This window comes from Typha latifolia, chromosome 9 (assembly GCF_019914945.1).
Source record: "Typha latifolia isolate L0001 chromosome 9, TyphaL0001v2, whole genome shotgun sequence".
Classification (NCBI taxonomy): domain Eukaryota; kingdom Viridiplantae; phylum Streptophyta; class Magnoliopsida; order Poales; family Typhaceae; genus Typha; species Typha latifolia.
In genome coordinates, this window is record NC_133094.1 from 2451073 (window position 1) to 2470970 (window position 19898).

The 19898-nt window shown below is 36.6% G+C and overlaps 4 protein-coding genes across 8 annotated transcripts; 2 read left to right on the plus strand and 2 right to left on the minus strand.

Annotated features, from left to right (window-relative positions):
* The first annotated feature begins 78 nt into the window (after positions 1 to 78).
* On the plus strand, positions 79 to 3096 carry LOC140794567 (protein TIC 20-I, chloroplastic-like). Of its 3 annotated transcripts, XM_073146644.1 has the most exons (5): positions 124 to 244; positions 759 to 883; positions 1166 to 1344; positions 1907 to 2604; positions 2725 to 3096. In XM_073146644.1, exons 2-4 carry the CDS (start codon positions 867 to 869, stop codon positions 2554 to 2556), a joined length of 846 nt encoding a protein of 281 aa, XP_073002745.1. In that variant the 5' UTR covers positions 124 to 244; positions 759 to 866; the 3' UTR covers positions 2557 to 2604; positions 2725 to 3096. The 3 variants fall into 3 exon arrangements, with proteins under 3 accessions (XP_073002747.1, XP_073002745.1, XP_073002746.1); XM_073146646.1 differs by lacking the exon at positions 759 to 883 and having other exon boundaries at positions 79 to 244; XM_073146645.1 differs by lacking the exon at positions 124 to 244 and having other exon boundaries at positions 764 to 887.
* A 905-nt stretch (positions 3097 to 4001) lies between these two features.
* Positions 4002 to 7023, minus strand: LOC140794698 (uncharacterized). The gene is made up of 2 exons (XM_073146832.1): positions 6754 to 7023; positions 4002 to 5259 (listed from the first exon to the last, which is right to left on the minus strand). Exons 1-2 carry the CDS (start codon positions 6955 to 6957, stop codon positions 4192 to 4194), a joined length of 1272 nt encoding a protein of 423 aa, XP_073002933.1. The 5' UTR covers positions 6958 to 7023; the 3' UTR covers positions 4002 to 4191.
* A 1433-nt stretch (positions 7024 to 8456) lies between these two features.
* On the minus strand, positions 8457 to 13780 carry LOC140794694 (uncharacterized). Of its 3 annotated transcripts, XM_073146827.1 has the most exons (14): positions 13602 to 13761; positions 13402 to 13515; positions 12451 to 12561; positions 12306 to 12368; positions 12069 to 12182; positions 11833 to 11982; positions 11651 to 11728; positions 11365 to 11586; positions 11207 to 11293; positions 10695 to 10814; positions 9770 to 9834; positions 9337 to 9521; positions 9171 to 9272; positions 8457 to 9002 (listed from the first exon to the last, which is right to left on the minus strand). In XM_073146827.1, the coding sequence occupies exons 1-12, from the start codon at positions 13743 to 13745 to the stop codon at positions 9473 to 9475; spliced, it is 1317 nt and encodes a 438-aa protein (XP_073002928.1). In that variant the 5' UTR covers positions 13746 to 13761; the 3' UTR covers positions 8457 to 9002; positions 9171 to 9272; positions 9337 to 9472. The 3 variants fall into 3 exon arrangements, with proteins under 3 accessions (XP_073002928.1, XP_073002927.1, XP_073002929.1); XM_073146826.1 differs by lacking the exon at positions 9171 to 9272 and having other exon boundaries at positions 9770 to 9862; positions 13602 to 13780; XM_073146828.1 differs by lacking the exon at positions 9171 to 9272 and having other exon boundaries at positions 9770 to 9862; positions 12451 to 12589; positions 13602 to 13741.
* A 2581-nt stretch (positions 13781 to 16361) lies between these two features.
* LOC140795523 (protein ULTRAPETALA 2-like) lies at positions 16362 to 17752 on the plus strand. The gene is made up of 3 exons (XM_073148149.1): positions 16362 to 16569; positions 16649 to 16955; positions 17566 to 17752. The coding sequence occupies exons 1-3, from the start codon at positions 16362 to 16364 to the stop codon at positions 17741 to 17743; spliced, it is 693 nt and encodes a 230-aa protein (XP_073004250.1). The 3' UTR covers positions 17744 to 17752.
* Positions 17753 to 19898: the final 2146 nt, after the last annotated feature.

Genomic DNA, 19898 nt, shown 5'->3' on the forward strand with positions numbered 1-19898 from the left:
CATAAATAAGAGATTTGACAGGGTAAAAAAGGAAAATCCAAAAGATAATAAATAATTATTAGGGCCGGCAAAGGTGAAGCCGCGAAGGTCTACTAGTCACGTGCACTACGTGTGCCACCCCGCTCTATACGACTATACCCTATCCCCTCCAAACCCAGTAAAACGACCTCACTCCTCTCTCATCCCCCCACCACCCCACCCCGCGGCTCGCTTCCCGTCGGCGTTCCGGCTTTCGCCGGCGCTGGTACGTTGCGCTCTCCTCCTCTCTCTCTATCTCTCGGCTACAGTAGGCTTAAGGTTTCACCAATTGCAGCCTTTCGGGGCAAATAATGCTTCAAGATTCGATATTTAGAATCTTCCTCTCCCTTTTACGTAAAGTTGCTTGTATTGATCTTTTATTTCGAACGGTGAAACGTTTTGATGGTTTAGTTAGCTCAATCATGCTAATGCCATATTTGGTTTATAGCTTGTAGTGAATAATGAAAAGTTTTTTTTTTGTTCTTTTTTGTTGGCGTTTTTGGATTTCTGAGTTGTTAATGCCATTTGAAAATTGACTATAGCCATTTTTACATAAATTTATAGCTTTAATCTCTTCATACTAAATATTCCAGATGCTCTATGTCAACGCCTTGTCGAAAGAGATTACTTCTGTGTGAAATTCGTTTTCTTCAAAGTAACCTCCATGATCTATTGTTGGTTGCCACTGGTATTGCATCTTAATTTATAGTGTGGCAATTGATTTCTTTTTTCTGTGTCAGAGTGCTTTGTCATAAGAAATTGGAGTTTTAAAGTGAAAGGAAGCACATTTAGTTGGGAGGAAAGGAAGTCAATGGGTGGCAGAGAATAGGGGAAGATGATAGACGAGAATGTGGAGAGTGGTCAAGTGAGTAAGTGCTTGAGAGCATGAAGGAATATCAAAATTCAAGAATGGAGAGCGAATTCTCAAGAACTTACTTAAATTTATGTTTCCGCAAATTATAGAAGTTTCAGAAATATCTACGATTGATTGTGGAAGGAGAGATAGTAAATGAAGCATCCAAATTCATAAGAATTGTTAATTTCCATCATCAATTTGTGTATATTGAATCAGCTTTGGATTACCTTTTATATGATGACTTGATTGTAGTATGAAATTGCTGATTGTCTGTGCTCTTCTACTATGTAGGTTCTGCAGCATGATTCTCAATGGATGCTTAGCAGGAAGCATGACGACGAGACTGTTGACTTGCAAGAGTACAAACAATTCTTCCTTGACTTACTTCTCACATCAGCTGACCCAGAATGCACCTGTTAATGTGATCTTGGGTAGTCAATATCGAGAAAGTAAACACTTGCCTTTACGAGGTATGCACACGACCAGCCTAGATAGGTTTCTTTCTTCTGATTTTGTGCGAGTACAGAACTTTAACAGACGATTGAGTAAATCAGGAGATTTGTAATCCAGAAAGTTAGAAAGAAAATATAAGTCATAATTTCATAACTTATGGCTTTTTTTCTCTATCTGTTGGATGTTTCATACCTTGAATCTCGTGAACTTTAGGATTCATCTTCTGATAAGAAGGTTTCTATCTAGATGATAAGATGCCCCCTGCACAATCAGGTTATGTATATTTTACATGTATAGATACTCAATTTCTTTATCTCTGTAAATGCTGAGTGTCATGTTTCTATGTGAATTTGTTGAACTAAATTGTTCTCTATATGTTCTGTGTGAGATGCATGGAAATAATTAAATCACAATGTATGAGCTAAATCACAATATACTTTAACTTGTGGGGTCAGGAATTTGGAAGACTTGTAGTTTGATTGCTTTTGGTCACATTCTTATGTCTAATTTTTGGGCTTTACCTCTGAATCTCTTATTTCCTTTGTAGTGCTTACAATATCTGAATGATTCTGGGTGCAGGATGGAACACCAAGCATCTCTCCAGTGCATCCACCAATCTGCTCAGAGGGGATCATGGAAGCTTTACAAACATGTTGCCATTTTTCCCGACACGCTCTACTGTATTGCCTAGACATAGAATGGTTCCTAGAGCATCCAAGGATGTACCATATAGCTTCCGCTTCCCTCCCATGACCAAAAAGCCAAAATGGTGGTGGAGGACCTTAGCCTGTATCCCATACCTCATGCCTCTTCATGAGACATGGATGTATGCTGAGACAGCATACCATCTCCACCCTTTTCTGGAGGACTTTGAGTTCTTCACGTACCCCTTCCTTGGATTCATTGGACGATTGCCAAGCTGGTTCTTGATGGCTTACTTTTTTGCAGCATACCTCGGTGTGGTAAGGAAGAAAGAATGGCCACATTTCTTCCGCTTTCACGTTGTGATGGGAATGCTGCTAGAGATTGCCCTTCAGGTTATTGGGACCGTGAGCCGGTGGATGCCTCTAGCTATGTACTGGGGCAAGATTGGGATGCACTTCTGGACTGCCGTGGCGTTTGCCTATCTGTTCACAGTGCTTGAATGCATGCGTTGTGCACTTGGCGGCATGTATGCTGACATCCCATTTGTCTGTGATGCGGCATATATTCAGATTCCATATGACTAATAGTTTGGCAATTTTCGCCATTTTGTTGTTTGATCTATATCTTCCTAAGTGAGTTGTCTGTTTTTCTTACAATTTTTCTTCCATCCACATTTCTTTCATGAGATATTATGTGAAGAACTCAGAGGTGCTTTATTGATTGAGTTGTTCTTGTCTTTCTCATCTATACAGAGACCAGATGATAAATTTTCTGCAGATTGTTCCAGAACCACTGGCTTGTTGTCATGCTTGTCTGCATGGAAGCCCCTTAGAGCAGCCTGAATGTAACTCAATTAGTTTCCAAGTAAATCTTAGGGACATGTTGTTTATGTGATTAAACTCATAATTTTGGCATGTGGATTATGAAAGTAACCTGAAGAGTGAAGACTGTAAGTTTGATATAGAATATGCTATTTTCTTGCCCAATCCTTGTATAATGGATAAATGTGAATATGTGATATTCACAAGATCTGGTATTGTATGATGATTATAGTTTTCTGTTTGTGGATAAGGATGATGATGAATTCTATGAGGAGATCTATGTGCATTGGTTGCTTATGAAAATATTATTTGGAATAAACACAATCCTGTATATCAATGAAGGTGGTATGAGCGTAGTCTTTGTGTGAAGTGGAAATGAAATTTTTGTAAGAGCTTGTTGAGCAAAGCTATTTTTGGTGATTTAGAATAGAGAATTCACTTTCTTGATCATAGTAGGCCACTAGAAATCAAGGAAATGGATCTACTTTGTTGCTCCTTAGTTCACTAGTGATATTTACAGAATAGAGAAGATATTTGCCTACAGAGCATATCTTTTTTTCTTTTTGTGCTTCTTAATTTAAAATTTTCAATTTATGCAACTTTGTTGGCTCTTAAATCAGAACACCAGAAGTATAAGTATTTTGACAAAATAGAAATATCTGCCGAGGTTTTGGTTGTGTAGTCATGTTGTATTGGGATAAACCTTGATGGTAGCTGGATGTCTGGATGTTTTTTGCGTTTTGGGTCAGTGTGCTGTGGATGATGATAATTTGCTGTAGTAGTTATTTGTTTGCAAATCTCTGTCAGTTGATGGAGATTGTGTTTTCTACGTTTCAATGAAACAGTGCCGAGGCCATTTTGTAAGAAAAAAGGATTTTTATCCTTCCCTTGATCTAAGACGCTATGACTTTCTTTGATATCCACAATTTTGGATAGCATTACATCGACATAATTGATGTTAATCTTCCATGTCAAACGAATAACTAATCTTATGAAGACGTCTTTCTTAGATTGTGTATTTGATAGTTGCCTTTCTGTAAATTTACTTTTCCTAAATCCTAATGTTTTTTATCCTTTTTTCATCAAGTTCATGCTTTGATGTCATTAGATGTTTTTGAGTTGCTAATAAATTTTCTTTATTACATCGAATAGAAATTGTAGTCTATTGTCTTTGATGAGAATTCGAACTCTCGGATAGAAATAAATCATGCCTTCGTCAAAATCCTCATGATTTTGTAGTACTATTTCGATATTGTTAGAATTCAGTACATTGTCGTTCCTTTCAAATTCTTCTTCATGCTTCTCCATGTTTTTGGTACTACTACTAGTAAAGTTGGTGCTATGATCTATCTCTGTGTTGATTGCAGAAATCTTACTTCGTTGGTCGTTGTTGATGCTTTAAGCGTCGGCTTTTTCTGGGTCGGATGCTGTATCATTCTCTGTTTCTTTGATGACCATGTCTTGTATCACACCATCACCTTCGTTCCTGGATCTGGAAAGTAGTTCCTCTTGGTTCTCTTCTGATCCATGTTTACTTTCATCAGTAGGAAGAGTGGTCTCTTCTTTAGTCTCTTCTTTAGCCATTATTGTGGAAGCTTCTATGACCTTTATTTCCTTGTTATTTGATTCAGTTACGCCATTATCCGTAGACACAGGCGCTATTATCTGCTGTTCACCTCCATTATTTTGCTTCTCCAATACCTCCTCTCCATTGACCATTTTATGTTTCCTGTGTTTGTTTTTAGTTCTTTTACCATGTCTAGATTTAATTACATGGCCTTGTTCATCTGCAGGATTCACGGGTTTTTTCGAATCCTCATCTTTAGTTTCTGTTTTCTCAATGTAGTTGTCTGTCCCATTTTCGCTCTCTGATAATTTTCTGTCTTCATTGCTTTCAGTGATCTCCTCGTCTTTGGGTTCCTCCATCTGTTCTTTTACTTCCATTAGTCCCACTTTTGCATCATCGAAAGACTTTTCGTTCTCCTGACCAGAAACTTCGGTTCCTTCTTCCAAGTTGGTGTTGAGCTTCACCCATGTTCCTTCCCCGGAAAGGTCTTCAGGTTGATTATTATCTGATCCATTTGCATTGGCAACATGTGGTTCTTCTTTTGAAGTTTCCTCCGGTGGCTCATCCCGGGAAATTGCATTGGCAACATGTGGCTCTTCTTTTGGGAGATGCTGCTTCAATTCTTCAATCTCTGCTTCTTTTTGTTCCAGGAGTCCTGTCAGATGTGTTATTTGATCAGTGTTGTGCTCTCCTGCGTTTTCTTCTAGTTGTTTTATCTGGTTTTCTTTATCCTCAAGAACTGCTTCCAATTCTTTCTGTTTGCTTTTAAGATATGCTGCTGTAGATTCTGAATTCGTGAGCTTCTCGTCGAGCTCCATTCTTTGAGATTTCAGGAGGGTTGATTTGGCTCTCATGTCTTCCAATTTCCTTTTCATGTCCTTAGAGTTTGCTTTTTCTCTCTGTTGTCAGACTAAGGATCAGTAACATTACTGGAACTCAAGTCAATTATAGGTATAATAAAAGAGACAGTTCAACTACAAGTAGGAAATGAAAATAAAAAATGAGCACTAAGGGATAGACAAGCAGAAGCTTTTTATCCCTCTTTCTCTCTGTAACAGTCATAATTGTACTATTAATCTGTTATCCATGGCATAACGATAAAGAAACCGTGACTGCTAATTTAGATCTTCAATAAGTAAACTGTCAGGCAATAGTTTTACCACATCTTTTTATTTTTTTTGCATAATTGGATATTGTTCTAAAATTAGGTGTCAGGATTTCTTCATCTTTACCATTATATAGCATCTTTAGTCATTGAAGCTATGTCATTACATTTATACTGTTTAAATCTGCAGCATAAAAAATAGGTCTGCAAATCTAGCTTGAGATGCTTATGGTGCATGATATATTTGAATCAGTTGAACCATGGAAAAGATACTTACAGATTTTAACAGATCATATCGATATATCACTTCGACGAGAAAGTATATCTATTAATAATTAAGTTCGTATGCTTCAACAACAATTTGATAAGGTTGAATTTCATATCATTGAAGATTCAGTATCATGTTGAATGTTAGTCAAAAGAGGAGACATCTTTCTGATCATGAATACTTTGGACAAGTTTAGCAATCTTTATCATAGTTCACATTGAGGACAAGAAACTTCTTATCGCTTTACTTATTACCTGGAACATATTATCTGATTTGTAATGCTATCAGGATGTCTTATAACATGAACACAAGTTCTTCAGGTGACACTTTTGCTGAAATTTATGCAATTCAATGTTTTAGTTTAGTATCAAACTATTTAGCTTTCCTGTTCTATAATTATAAAATAGTTTTCGTGAACATATTTGAGGTCTATTTACGTCTTTCTTTCGATAAGTTGCTTAGGAAATCTATGTCATTGCCTCATTGGTACAAAAAAAAGAAGAGAAAAGTAAAAGTTGATTCAGTTTCTTACTGTCCTAAGACAATAATTGTAACCATGGCAGCTTGATAACACAAGCTTTGACAACTTTGAATGCTATTCGTAGTTTAATTATAGTAAGCAATCTGCACTTTTATAATATATAAGGGTGTTTAGATCTAGATAAGTTGGCAAGTCAAACTTGTCTTTGATATATATTTATTTATTCTATTGCAACACAATGCCTACAGACTTTTGTGTATTTACATAGATCAAAGTGCATTGATTTTTAACAACGAATTCTTAAGTTGCAAAATGTGATAACTAACTAATAATTCCTTTTATGAGATCATTGTAGAACACAGGAAAATCCTACTTCAAATCAAAATTCTCTTTCTCCTAGTTGAAGTTTGAGTCATTGAATACTGAAATCTTCATCTCTACAGAAATTCATGGTCAGAGTTGCATTGCTTCATGGAATGGTTTCATAAGAACAGAAGACTAAACTAAGAGTAGGCATGAAAGTTTCATGTTTGGTTTACCTCCAAAAGGAATTGGAGAGAAAGAATTTGTTGGTCTCTCTCTTTCAGCAGCAGACTGATGACTCTCCTCTCCCTCATCTTGTGCAGTACGACGACGGCGAGCAGCGCAGCACCGACAGCGAGCAGAAGCAGAAGACCATAGTACCTTTTCCTGCTATTGTTTGCAGCCACTGCATTGCTCCTTGATTTGGATTTGAACTCCATTGCTATCTACTTCTCTTCTTCTGTCTTCTGCTCTTCAATCTTCTTGTAATCAATCTGGCTTACAGTCGTCTATGACTCTCTTGCATGCCTACCAAGAAAAGGAGAAAGTAGCCTTCCTGATTGCTTCAGAGAAAGAAAGAAAGAGAAAGTCAACAGGCATTAAGCCTGAGTTAGAAGATTGGAGAAATGATGGCACGCCCTTTAATTGTAGATAAATTTGCCAATAGGAAAGGTGGGATGCCATGTGAGGGGAGAAGGAGATTAGTGAAGAAGGATTAATATCTTATTGTTCTTAATAGTGTGGTTCTTTCTTTATTAAACTTGAGATGGTGTCCCTTTGACTTAGCTTTTAATAAAGTATGTAGCTTAAAATCTATGCACGATCTCAAGGCGTGGATGGATTGATTAATAGACTGCCGTGCTGTTAGGCAGCGACCTTTGCGCACATAGTGCGCATCAACCAAAGTTATATAGCCAAGCAAGCTAATCTCCTTTTTTTTTTTTCCATTTCACACCCTACATTTAAAGAATTATAGGTTTATTGGCACTATTTTTAATTAAACCCTTGCATTTATTAATAAAATACCAAAATACGGTCAACCGTTCTTATATATATTATTAGATCTTCAAATAAATAAAAAATTTAATTAGGGTGTTTTGTATTGTCTAATGAAAAATGGTAAAAAGTAGAGATTTTAATATATAATTGCCACTAAAGCTTTTCAAAATATCGTAATTGTCACTCTATTATTCAAGATATCAGAATTGATACTAAAATCTTTTGCCTCTTTCTTTCAGGATTACTATTATAGTTATTTTTTAACAAATTATTATTAAAGTTAATAAGCATATATAAATAAGTATAATACCCTCCTTTTTTAAGCTTATTAGAGTATATCAACAATTTTTGTCTCATATAAAATAAGATATATTTTGTTGTACTATAGTATTGAATATAATATTAGATAACTTTTAATTTATTTTTAATACTTTATTTAAGGACAAAATAATCTTTTTTGGATCTAAATTGTGTTGTACTCATGATTAATTAGATTTACCAACAGAACACCATCTGTAAAATAGCACAATAATTTTAGTGATAATTATATACAAAGCCGAAAAAGGTACAATATAATTTGAACTAAACACATAATGTAGGGTGTGAAATTTAATAGAAAGATATTAGAATTAATTAACTGATTCCATAAATTTCCATTCTCTTAAAGTTCTTTATTCGCTAGTAACAAATAAAATTCAATTTAAAATAAAATAAAATAAGAAAAGTAAAATAAATAAATAAATAAAACAAATAAAATTCAACCTTTTTGATCACATACAATGAGATCCCATGTCAAGATGCAAACCAAACCAAGTGGGGGCATCAATATGTTTTTCTAAGAGAATATTTATCTTGAAGTGATGGCTCCATTGACTTGCTCATAAGCAAGGTTTTCCTTCTTAAGTGGGCATCAATAAAGTCAAGATCAGTAGATACCAAGTTAAATCTTCTAAGAAGAATAGACAACTCATCATAATCCAATTTTACACATAGAATGATAGTAAATGTGCTTCTCACGAAGCTCAAGTACCCACCATGCATAACAAACAATAAATGACAGTTCTATAATTCTAGCAAGGAAACTAAATATAAGCGACAGAGCCAGCTCGACTAGATCTCAAATGGTTCACTCGAACTGTTATCATAGTTCTATCTCAGTCTAAAGTTCAAAAACAAGACACACAAATGACATAACTAATTAAACCAGCAAATTTTATCGCGCAGCTGCGCTTTAGCTGCTCGTTTGGATGTCAAGCACCTATCCAGATAAATGAGTACACTCACATCTAAATATCACCTCAAGGTTGATAAAGTCAACATGGATCATTGGTAGTAGTCTTTTGATTTATTGCTTCAAAAGAAGCAATGCCTCAGCCCATCGCTTTATAGTCAGTCAACACACGCCTTTTAACTTCATCTATCTCAATCTGTCTCACTAGATGTCGGCTGCTAGTTCATCAACGATCTTGTCACATTCTAGATCATACTGCAGAAAAAGGAAAAACAGAAAAATTAAATCTTGATGCAATGGTCACCTCTTGGTGTTGCTAAGAGAAATGCTCAACGTTGGCTCAGCCTCAAAAGACTAGCCGAGTCCTGAAATTTTTTTCTACCAATTGACATGAAAAGCAGTGGTGTTGTATTAAATGCTCACTCGTTGTTCGAGCACAACCTCAACCATGTGGTTTAGAGAGACCACTCGGTGAAGCTGGTATTCAAATAATAAGGATCCATGAAAGTGGTCGCATAACAAGACCTGATAAAAAATATTCAGAACGATTGTATGCCACAACAAAAAATTATATGCATTTCAACTTTACCTCCAATCTACAATAGAAGAATGCAGCAGTCTTGATCTGACGATACTAAGGGCAGTCAAAAGATAATATAAGTCCACTGAAAAAACACAGCTCATAGAAGAAGGCCATCCCTTTAAAAGAGCATTTTATATGACTTTCACAACTTCACCCAGAACAAGTGCCCACTGGGTCCAGTGTGTTCCTCCCTGTGTCAGTGTGGTGCAAGACAAATCAGTATCTAGAAAAAAAAAAAAAAAAATAGAAGAGAAAAACTCATAGGGCAACGCATTCCTGAATGGCAAGTAATTCCAGCTTTAGATGTTAATCATGCAATTATAGTCAGATTGATTCCAGACACGGATTGCAAGACTCTTTCTTCTATTTGGATCTTAGCTTTCTCATGCTGAGTGAATAGCAAAACTCAAAACAAAAGGCATTAAGTTTATTAACAAACCTGACAGAAGACTGCATATGGCTCTCTAAATGGACCATCACATGACAGCTCGCTTGTGCTTCCATCTATAAATGTTCCATCAGCAAATATTACCTGATTCATTGTATATCAAATGCCTTTAATTGAGTGATTATAGTTTTAACATCTTCCTTTTTTAATACTGCACAACAACCAAGATAGGCAACATCTAGAATGACATAATCTCCTGAGGGACATTTTATGAATTTAAATAGCTTTAGTTCTAGAGAAATCTGCAGTTCTCTTCAATTAGAAACTGATGCATGAATAGAAACAAGTCCAACAATCATGGAATTTAATATTTACAATGAGGTAATAATATTACACAATTACATGAAAGATATTATATTATCCACAAGCAATACTATTACAACATAGGACCAGTAGTTCCATGACCGAAATACTAGCTCAAAGGGATCCATCATTAAAAAGGATTAGACTTCGCGAGAATGGTCAGGGGCGGAAAGCAGTGAGCTTAGGCCAAGTGAAGTGTGTTAAGCCAAGAAGTAGGATAGGAATGGATATCAACTGAAGGAAAAGTGTTCACACAGATAAACAAAGAAAATTTAAGCTCCAGACAACAAATAAGGCTTCAACTAGGTCAAGTCAATATTGAAGAGTAGAACCTACACATAAGTAGGTCATGAAGTCAATATATGAGTTCGTAATTCCTCTATGTCGAAGGAGAATTTGAATTGCGTATCATTCAAATCTCAGTAACATATTTGGTTCATAACATCTAAGTACCAAATATGATACTTTAAAACTCCATTTTAGCATGTTTTAGGAACATGTGTCGTCCTTTGGCATAGTAGAATTACCAGCTCATATATTGACATCATGACTAAGCAAACAAACCCAACAAATAAAAAGAAAAACAAATTATGCGCATAACAGTAAAGATTACCTCTGATGCATAACCAGCAGTATGACCAGCAACTGGTTTGATGAAAGATCCTATTGGGCAACTTCTTTGCACAGCTTCACAGAAAGCAATGAGACGCTCCCTGTTTCCTAGCTGTACCGCCTGAAAGAAGTATCTCAGGATCATACGATTTTTCATACTTGGAAAAACTTATTTTAGAGTCTTTATGCATAGTCAGATAGCAGGAACTGTTGAATCCTAGAGACACAAATTTGAAGATCGCAAGAAATAGCTCCAATACGTTTGTCTTTGACAGAGAAAAGTATGAACCTTTGATATCCAAACCTACAAGTGTGCATCTAGTCTAACCCTGATGCCATGATCATTCATAAGTGATGTACAGAGAATGATCAGCATATTTTGATATAGACTGCTAATTTGCATATTAAAAAATGACTAAATGACCATTTAAGTACATTGGCTAACATGCTTGCCTACATGTTTTGAAACATACATATCTACTTGTGCACTTCTGTTGAAAGGTTAAATTAAACCTGGACTGTATCATGGCGAGGAGCTAGTGGAAGTGGTTGAACTTTATATCCCTTGGTTGCCATCACTTCTGCAATGAGCAAACCTCCCTGAGAGTGGATAGCTGAAGATTACTTCACAAGTGCCAAGAAAGAGAGAGAAAGGAAGGCTGTCTTGACACCTTTATTGCTTCTCCAACCATTTGGGGTGAAAGGAACAAGCCCTGAAAAAGTGTTCGCATAACATCACCGGGGGTCGATCCACAATCTACTCCCAAACCAGGTGCAGAAAGCCGAGCTGCTGCTTTCTCAACCCATTCTTTCTTCCCAGCAACATAGCCACCGCATGGTGCAATTGTTCCACCTGGATTCTTAATCAGACTGCCAGCAATCAAATCAGCACCCTGAAAAGCATTAATAAAATCAATGTGATGTGTTGTTTTAAGGATAGGTATTTCTGTCACATACCACCATTGGAGGCTCAGATGCTTCGACAAATTCCCCATAACAATTATCAACCATGACCATGCAATTTGCATTTTGCTCCTGTGAGAACCATACAAATTTAGTGATCAATGATAAAAAGAAATTACAGGTAAAATGACCAAGGACTTCGCAATGAAGCATATAATAAATCTGAGAGTAGTTGCCTTGATAACACAAATAGCTCTTTGGATTTCTTTTATGCTTAAACTTCTTCGCCACGAATAGCCGCAGGACCTCTGTATGAGGGCACATCTTGTTTCTGGCCTCACAGAATAGGCAAGAGCATCCCAGTCAAGTCCACCATCTGCTGCAAGCTGAAAATTGTGCCATATTAAGAAGTAAGAACATTTCAGCAGTGCACCGTGAGCATTACACAAACCTTTCAGAAAATTGTATCTACCGGAACTTCTCGATATGCCACTCCAAAGTTTTTCAGAGATCCAATGTTAGAAGAGTCTCTAATTCCGATTACTTCCTCTAAAGTGTCATAAGGAGCTCCAGCGACTGCTAAAAGCTGATAAATACAATCAGTCTCCAATATCTCTTAAGACAAATTGACTCAGAATAAAATTGAGAGAAAAATCAGCTTCAAGAAATGTCTATAGTTCAAAGAAAGCAAAGTCAGAAAAACATCTACCTCATCTCCTGGCCTCAAAAAAGCAAATAAAGCACATGTGATGGCATGTGTACCAGAAAAAAACTGCCACAAAAAATCTATTTTAGTATGTGGTATACATTAATATAGCTACGTGCGGTCAATGAAAAAAGAGCAAGTTGAGAACCTGTGAGCGAACTATTGCTGATTCTGCCCCAACAATTTCAGCAAAAACACTATCCAGTGCTTCGCGCCCTCCACCGTCATCATGACCATAGCCAGTAGATCCACCAAAGTGCTGATGGAGGCATGTTGTTAAAATTATACTGTCTTGCAATACGAAAAATAAGGGTGAAATTATATGTGGCCTGTTACTGAGATAGAGGTAACAAAAGCCAAAAACAAGAAGAAATGAAGCTCCTTTTAAGTTAAGCTAAGCCCTTTATATTTCTTCAAGGCCACGAACATTTCCTTTAAGGAGATGCAGTATTCAAAAAGTATGATTCATATGGAAGTTGTTTCTGTCAATACAAAGCTTCAAATATTCATTTGGCTAATAAAGGCCGCCCCAAGTATACTACCTCCATGTATAGCTTTACCTAGTATGGTTCATAAGAAAGTGTGGAAAAATCTTAGTGCTGCATGACTATAACGGTTAGTACTTTGTTAATGCCTATTTGGAAAACAACAAAAGAAATCAAACATAGCGGGCTCTCTCGTGCGTTCTAAAATAGTAGATTATGATTCGAACATATAGTGCCAACTCCAGTGAAGAATCAAACATTGCGGGCTCTCTCCTGTGTTCTAAAAATTTTCTATTGCAAGTCTCATGCAAACTCCATCAAACACTAGAGAGACCAACCAGAGAACAAGATTGCCTTCACTAACTTATGTACATAACTACATACATGATGCACAAATCCTGTGTACCTCAATTCATCCAACTTAAAGTACCTCTTGCAAGCCAAACAATCTGTGTCCATACAGAATCAATGCCCACAAGGTTTCCAAACAATGTGGTTGACGAGCAAATACAAACACAAATGCCATAAAGTTTCCATCTTATGCAAAGGAATTGGCTTATAACTACTTGTCATCAATAAATACATAACAGAAAGAATTAAAGATGTGGGCTTACATGAGATCCAACGTGGGCATTCTTGAAAGCCTTAAGAACCCTAGCGGAGTTGTGCGCCACCAAGTTATCTACCTCTCTGAACTCCGAGTATAACGTCTCCACCGCCTTCGCCACCTAATCGGTGTCCAGGAAGGCTAAATTGGCATCTTATCCAAGAACACAGGAATAGAATATAGATAAGGTCAGGGTTTATGCTTCACCTCGGGAACAAAAGGGTTCGCAGGATAAGCGGATGCGGCGCATTGTAATCCCCTGACTCTCAGAGTGAGCCACGACGGCGTCGGTTGGCGCCGCGGCGGCGCAAGATAGAAGGCAGCGGCGGCGTGGGAGAAGGATAAGGCCATTGGTGTCGGATTAGTTGATGGCGGGAATTAGGTATAGTTAGGAGAGGAATGAAACCATTTTATTAGACTCGAGATGGATGCATTGGCTCGGCCCATTGGGCTTAGCCCAAGTCCAATCTGGAAATTTCATTAGCTAAATTAATCATTATTTGGGGTTTTTTTATGCAAGATAAAAATTATTAATAAATATTTTATACTTTAAAATTTATGAAAGAGGGGTATTTTATTTGTTTACGTGTGTTTATTAACTTTAACATCTTCTACGAATACTATGTTAAAAACTAATTATAATAGCAAATTTTGAAAGAGTCGAAGAGATTTCAGTGACAACTATAGTATTTTAGAGAAATAGCGACAAGTATGCGTGAGAAAAAACTTATTAGTTAATAAAAGGTTCTTCTAGGGATTACATTTGCATGTGTAATTAATTTTTGAGTTGTTTCATTGGTAATTATTTGATTTCTATGTGCAATTTTCATTAATCTAATTCTTTTTTTTTTTGAGAGGACAAAGATGAACATGCAAATTTACCAAATTGCCCTTTGTTGGACTCGAGATGTTGAATTGGCTCGGCCCATTGGGCTTAGCCCAAGTCAAATCTCATTATCTCAAATATTTGTCAGTTTAGCCAATAGAAGGTACTTCTAGGAATATACATTTGCATGCAGTAATTTTTGAGTTGTTTTCATGGTAATGATTTGATTTCCATCTGTAATTTTCCTTAATTCAATTCAATTTTATCTTCTGTGAGAACGAGATGACCAATCAAATTTACAAAAATTCTCCCTCTAATTCAAAAGAGTCTGATCTTATCTATCAGAGATTCAGATAGACTCATCTCAATGTGGTTAGCTCTTGCATATTAGAAAACCTACATATATGTCTGAAATATATACAAAGTAACTTTGGGACTCATAGATCTTCTAAAATTTAGGTTATAATTGAGCTATTCAAGAGAAATATCTATGTTAGTGCTCTGTTATGCTTGTTATATGGATGCTGAACTCTAATAACTTCATATATTCCTCTTCTGAAGTAGCAACAACATTGCGAAGAAGAAAACCTTGCTATACAATTACATAATCCATTTGCACTTATTAGCCTTCTCCTTTTCAGCAAGAGTATAAATGATTAATCTCCTAGGTTATATCGCCGGTGAAGATATCGTCATAAATGCACTGAGATTTAGTCGTAATGAAAACGACAAAATTAAACTAATTCCAGTGAGAACTAGGATGAACAACGTGAATTTTTACAACGGAAAATGTACAAGTGTCACTAACCTTTTTAGTGGCTTCTGCATGAATTATGTGGCATTTAACCATTTTCTTTAATTAGTGACAAAGTTCACTGAAAGTGGTTCTGTTCTTCAGCAAGCATAAATAGGCACACAAGCCTCTAACCCTAATATCTCATTGCCTCGCAAGGAAGTTCTTCTTCACATCATCGTTTTCACACTTTCAGGTCTGTATCTCTGTAAGTATTCTCAATAATCTTTTAGCAGTTTTTCATTTTTTGAGTTCTTCTCAAACACCTTTCTTTCGATATAAAGGATTCATCCTTCATATGCATGTGTTCAAGGGTTATATCAAGAATGAATGTTAGGTATCAAAACCTAGCAAGTGGAGTATATGAAGGTAGAAAGATTATTCAACATGAAGCTATGATGCCTTTAAAAGAGTATAGTAAATTCTTTGCATGCATGCTCAATCCTTAAGACTAGAAGGAGCTCTTAAAAAAATGCATATATATTGTGATTCATAGCAAACTTTGGTAACTTTTTTAAATAAGGAAAATTTACATCTGACACCCTGCACTTGAGCAAGTCTGTGGTTTTGATCCATATACTTCCACGGTTTGCAAGTCTTACACTGAGAATATTTTCGGTATTTGAGTTTTGTAGATGTAAATTTCGCTATTTTTTATTTTCTGCTCAGTTTATGAAAAGTTCAGGGATTCATTTTATAAATAGTGAAATGATAGGGTTTCATATGCAAAATTGCCTCAAAATTTTCCCGGCTTCTACCGTTTGTGCAAGAGGAGAGAGGCTTGTCTCCTTTGCGCAGGAAACGGCAGAGAGAGAAGGGTTTGGAGGAAAATGAGAGAGAAAATTCCATTTGTCTCTATGTGGAATTGTGCTTTTGGTGTCAGGGGATCCAGATGGGGCGTTGCGCTTTCCGTTTCGATCGAGTTCTCCTCCATCTCGGTCTCCAAATGTGGCGCCTTTGGTGGTCTCGACGTGCTCGGCATGGGCTTTTCTGTGACCGTTCGCCTTCTTTTCCTTGTTGGATTTTCGCCCGAATCCCATTTTAGAAAGCTTTCCAAACTTATATGGGGCAAGACCCAATTCGTTTCTTGCACCCTCTTCGCATTTTATCCATTAAAAAGGGAGATTTTGATGAGATTTCTTGGTCTCGACGAGCTCGGCATGGGAGTTCGTGTGACCCCTCGCCTTCTTTTTCTTGCTAGAAAGTTCCCCAATCTAATCCGGGGGATACCCAATTCGTATTTTGCGTTCTCTTTGCGGTTTATCCACACAAAAAACAGGGATTTTGATGAGATTTCTTTGATGGGTTGCTGTTGTTCTCTGCGAGTCTTCTCACAGAGAAGAAGAGGATGGCCAACAGTTCGGGAAGCGGCTCCAAGATTTCGTTCAAGGACGAGGACTTGAAGAACATGAGTGGGTTGAAGAGAGGAGACGATTTCATCGAGGTGACATGCGGTTGCACGAGCCGCCGGTTTGGGGATGCTGTCGGAAAGCTCAAAGTTTTCGCCAATGGTGAGCTTGAGGTCACCTGCGAGTGCATTCCTGAGTGCAAGGAAGGTTAGTCTGATTCCTTTCTTCATTTCTTTGCAATCCATATTACTTATGTCAATTGATATGTTGTGATCACAATGATCAGGCAAGATGACTCCATCTGCTTTCGAGAAGCATTCTAGGAGGGAGACTGCAAGGAGGTGGAAGTACAACATTTGGGTCATGGTGAATGGAAAGAAGGTTCCATTGTTGAAAACTGCCCTGCTTAAGTACTATGATCGAGCAACGAAAACCGGCAGCGCCGCGCAGAGGCTGCACCGGGATGAGTTCGTTCGATGCACAATGTGCAACAGGCAGCGCCGATTTCGGCTGAGGAGTGAAGATGAGTGCCGTGCCTATCATGATGCGCAGGCTGTTCTCAATTGGAAATGCTCTGATATGCCATTTTACAAGTAAGTTTTTTACTTGTTTCAGTCTGCAGTTATCATCATTGTACTGTTTGGTTACCATTCAAATTCAAGTGTTCTAATGAGTATACTATAAGAAGTTTGCTAGCATACTGTCAATCCTAAAAGATTTGACTATTGTCTTTTACTTGCTGATGAGTGTCTTATATGAAGTTTCAGAAAGGAGTTGGAAAAGAGTGAATAAGTCTAGGAAAAAACATTTTGAAATAGAAAGATGTATGGTTTGAGAGAAAAAAATTATACATTTTAGGAAGTCCCTGAATTTTTCTCAATGGTCGTGAAGAAATTCCACCTATCCATCGAATTGAGGTTTATTATATTCCTTTAGCATAATCAGAGATAATATCAAGAGCCCACTGTCCCTATTTGAGCAGCTTATGTTTGGACTGCTATTTTCATCTGACTAGAATAACTTGGCAAATATGTGCAATCTGATGTTGATCCACAAGTTTTAAATTTGTCAAGATTTCCTTCACTCTCTGCACTTTGGTTTTAATTCATTTACTATCTAGCATATTACACTTGCTCTTTATTTCCTTTTCCTTTTCCTTTTCTCTTCTGTGTGCTGATGCATGTTCTTCTTCTTATCTAACAGCATTACCTGCGACGATGAAGAAGAGAGGGAGAGTCGCAAGCGCTTAAGGGGATGTTCTCGTGCCCCATTGTGCAAAGGGTGCACCCAATGTGTCTGCTTTGGATGCAAGATGTGTCGCTTCTCGGACTGCGGCTGCCAGACCTGCAATGACTACATGGACAATAATGAAGACGACTAAGCCTTTTAATCCGAGGCCCTTATGAGAGAACATCAATCCCTGGCTTCAATTTGGTTATTCCGAGATAAATGAATTCTAGGAACTTAGGAGAATCTTGTGTGTTTTGTTTGTCTTTTACTATGGTTCAGTAGTAGAATAATAATATGAACATCCAGCAGAAATAGGGAACTTATATTGGTGTGTTTGCTTGCATTAGGCTTGTTTTCTGGGATTTCTATTATTGTGTTGATCATATTTGCAGCATTCTCATAATAAGTCATAATACTAGAATTTTGTTCACATCTGCAAACTAGTGAGGGAAGTCGAGTGTACTTCTCCTTTGAAACAAGTGATGTTGCTTCCAATAGTAACAAATTATTCTTACATGAACCTAACTCTTGGGTATAATGTAAAATAAATTTTAGGACAGGCAAATCTAGGATCACATTATGGAGAATTGGAGATTTTATTAGGTCAGTGATATATCCCCTATTGTGTAGAGGTAGCAAATTATTTAGATCTAATGCCATCAAGGATTCTTATACAATTGACAGGAATCAACTAAGTCAAAATTTGAAAAAAATATCCTTTCATGCAGAGAAGAAAAGTCTTTTTCAGCAGAAAAACAGCATGATTTAAACAAACAGGACACTTGCTCAGTTTGGTACTTCTTCATATACCATTGCATCCTATATGTTTATTAAAGTCACCCTTAATTACATTCTTCCATTGATAAATGACTAAGTCGATAAATTTACAACACCTGATCCAATTCTAATTCGTCATCTTGAATCTATTATCGATCAACAATATGCTGAAAAATTCTTAGAACCCGTTGATGCAGAAGTGTTGAATGACCTTGCTAATTAATTCCTCCTATTTAAAAATTCCACAAGAAGTTGACAATCTTCTTGTACCACTGCATGAATTTGCAGCGAGAATTTTGCAAAGCAAAATAGTCAGCAAATCCATCATATAATAATTCAACCTCCTCCTGATATGAAATATCGTCAATTGGCATATTTGCATGTAGTTTTTCCCTGCTTTACAACATTCCATTCTTCTAGCGTCTTCATATCAAATATATACATCTGTTAAAAAAAAAAGTATTCAATTCCGGATTACTTCAGATTTGGGTCTGAATGTACTTCAGTTGAAGAACTTTCGAAAAAGTAATGAAGAGGAAACCTGTAGTTCCAATGTAGGCTATCTAAATTGAAGATAAAGAAGAGCGAAAGTAGAAAATATGCGAGTGAGGAAGAGGAAATCTGAAAATTCCTACTATGATCCAGTAATAGCAACAAAACTAAGCCATTAGTCCCAACTATCCAAGATCAGCTGTATTGGTCTCTTTTTTACCTCCATCCATCTTATATTTAGTGCGAGGATTTCATCAATTCAAGCTTCTTTTCTTGTAATTCCTCTCACAAAATTTTTTACTCCTCAATCCTCTCAAGAGACCTACTAAAATGAAATCATTCCTTCATATTCGAACACTTTGTTGCCTCTGCTGGACATGCTAAACCATCTCACTGGATTCTCCCATAACTTATCTTTTGTGAAAACCACACTAACTTCCTCCTTTTATTATCATTTCTCATTCTGTCTTTTACAGCACACGACTTGTCTACTTCAACATCAGATATATCTTTTTATATCAATGTTCTAAACCCTTGATTTAAAAATCTCTTCCCAAGCAAAACAAAGAAAACAGAATTTTATATATACACTATAATGTAAGAAAACATAATAATTATGCTACGTTCTTCAAACACATATATCACTTAGAGCATGTGAAAAGTGTCATAAAATTCACTATAAGTTATAGAATATCATTCAGACTTATATCCATTAAAATATAAAACACAGCCTCTCAAAGTACTAGATATATACTGACCATGGTTTAGAGTATCGGCTGATATCGATATGTATCGATATCAGCCCTACCGACCCGAAACTGGGGCCACAACTAGTTTTTCTTTAGTTTCGGCCCAATATCGGTCATATCAGTTTAATATCAGTCATAAACACCAAATTTTAAATATTTTTGTTCTTTTATGCAGATTATATGTGGAACACACATCTAACTTGAGTACAACTTGACACATTACTTATATCTCTTAATGTCTTGAATGATAAATTTTATATTTCCTTCCTATCTTCTCTTTTCTTTCCT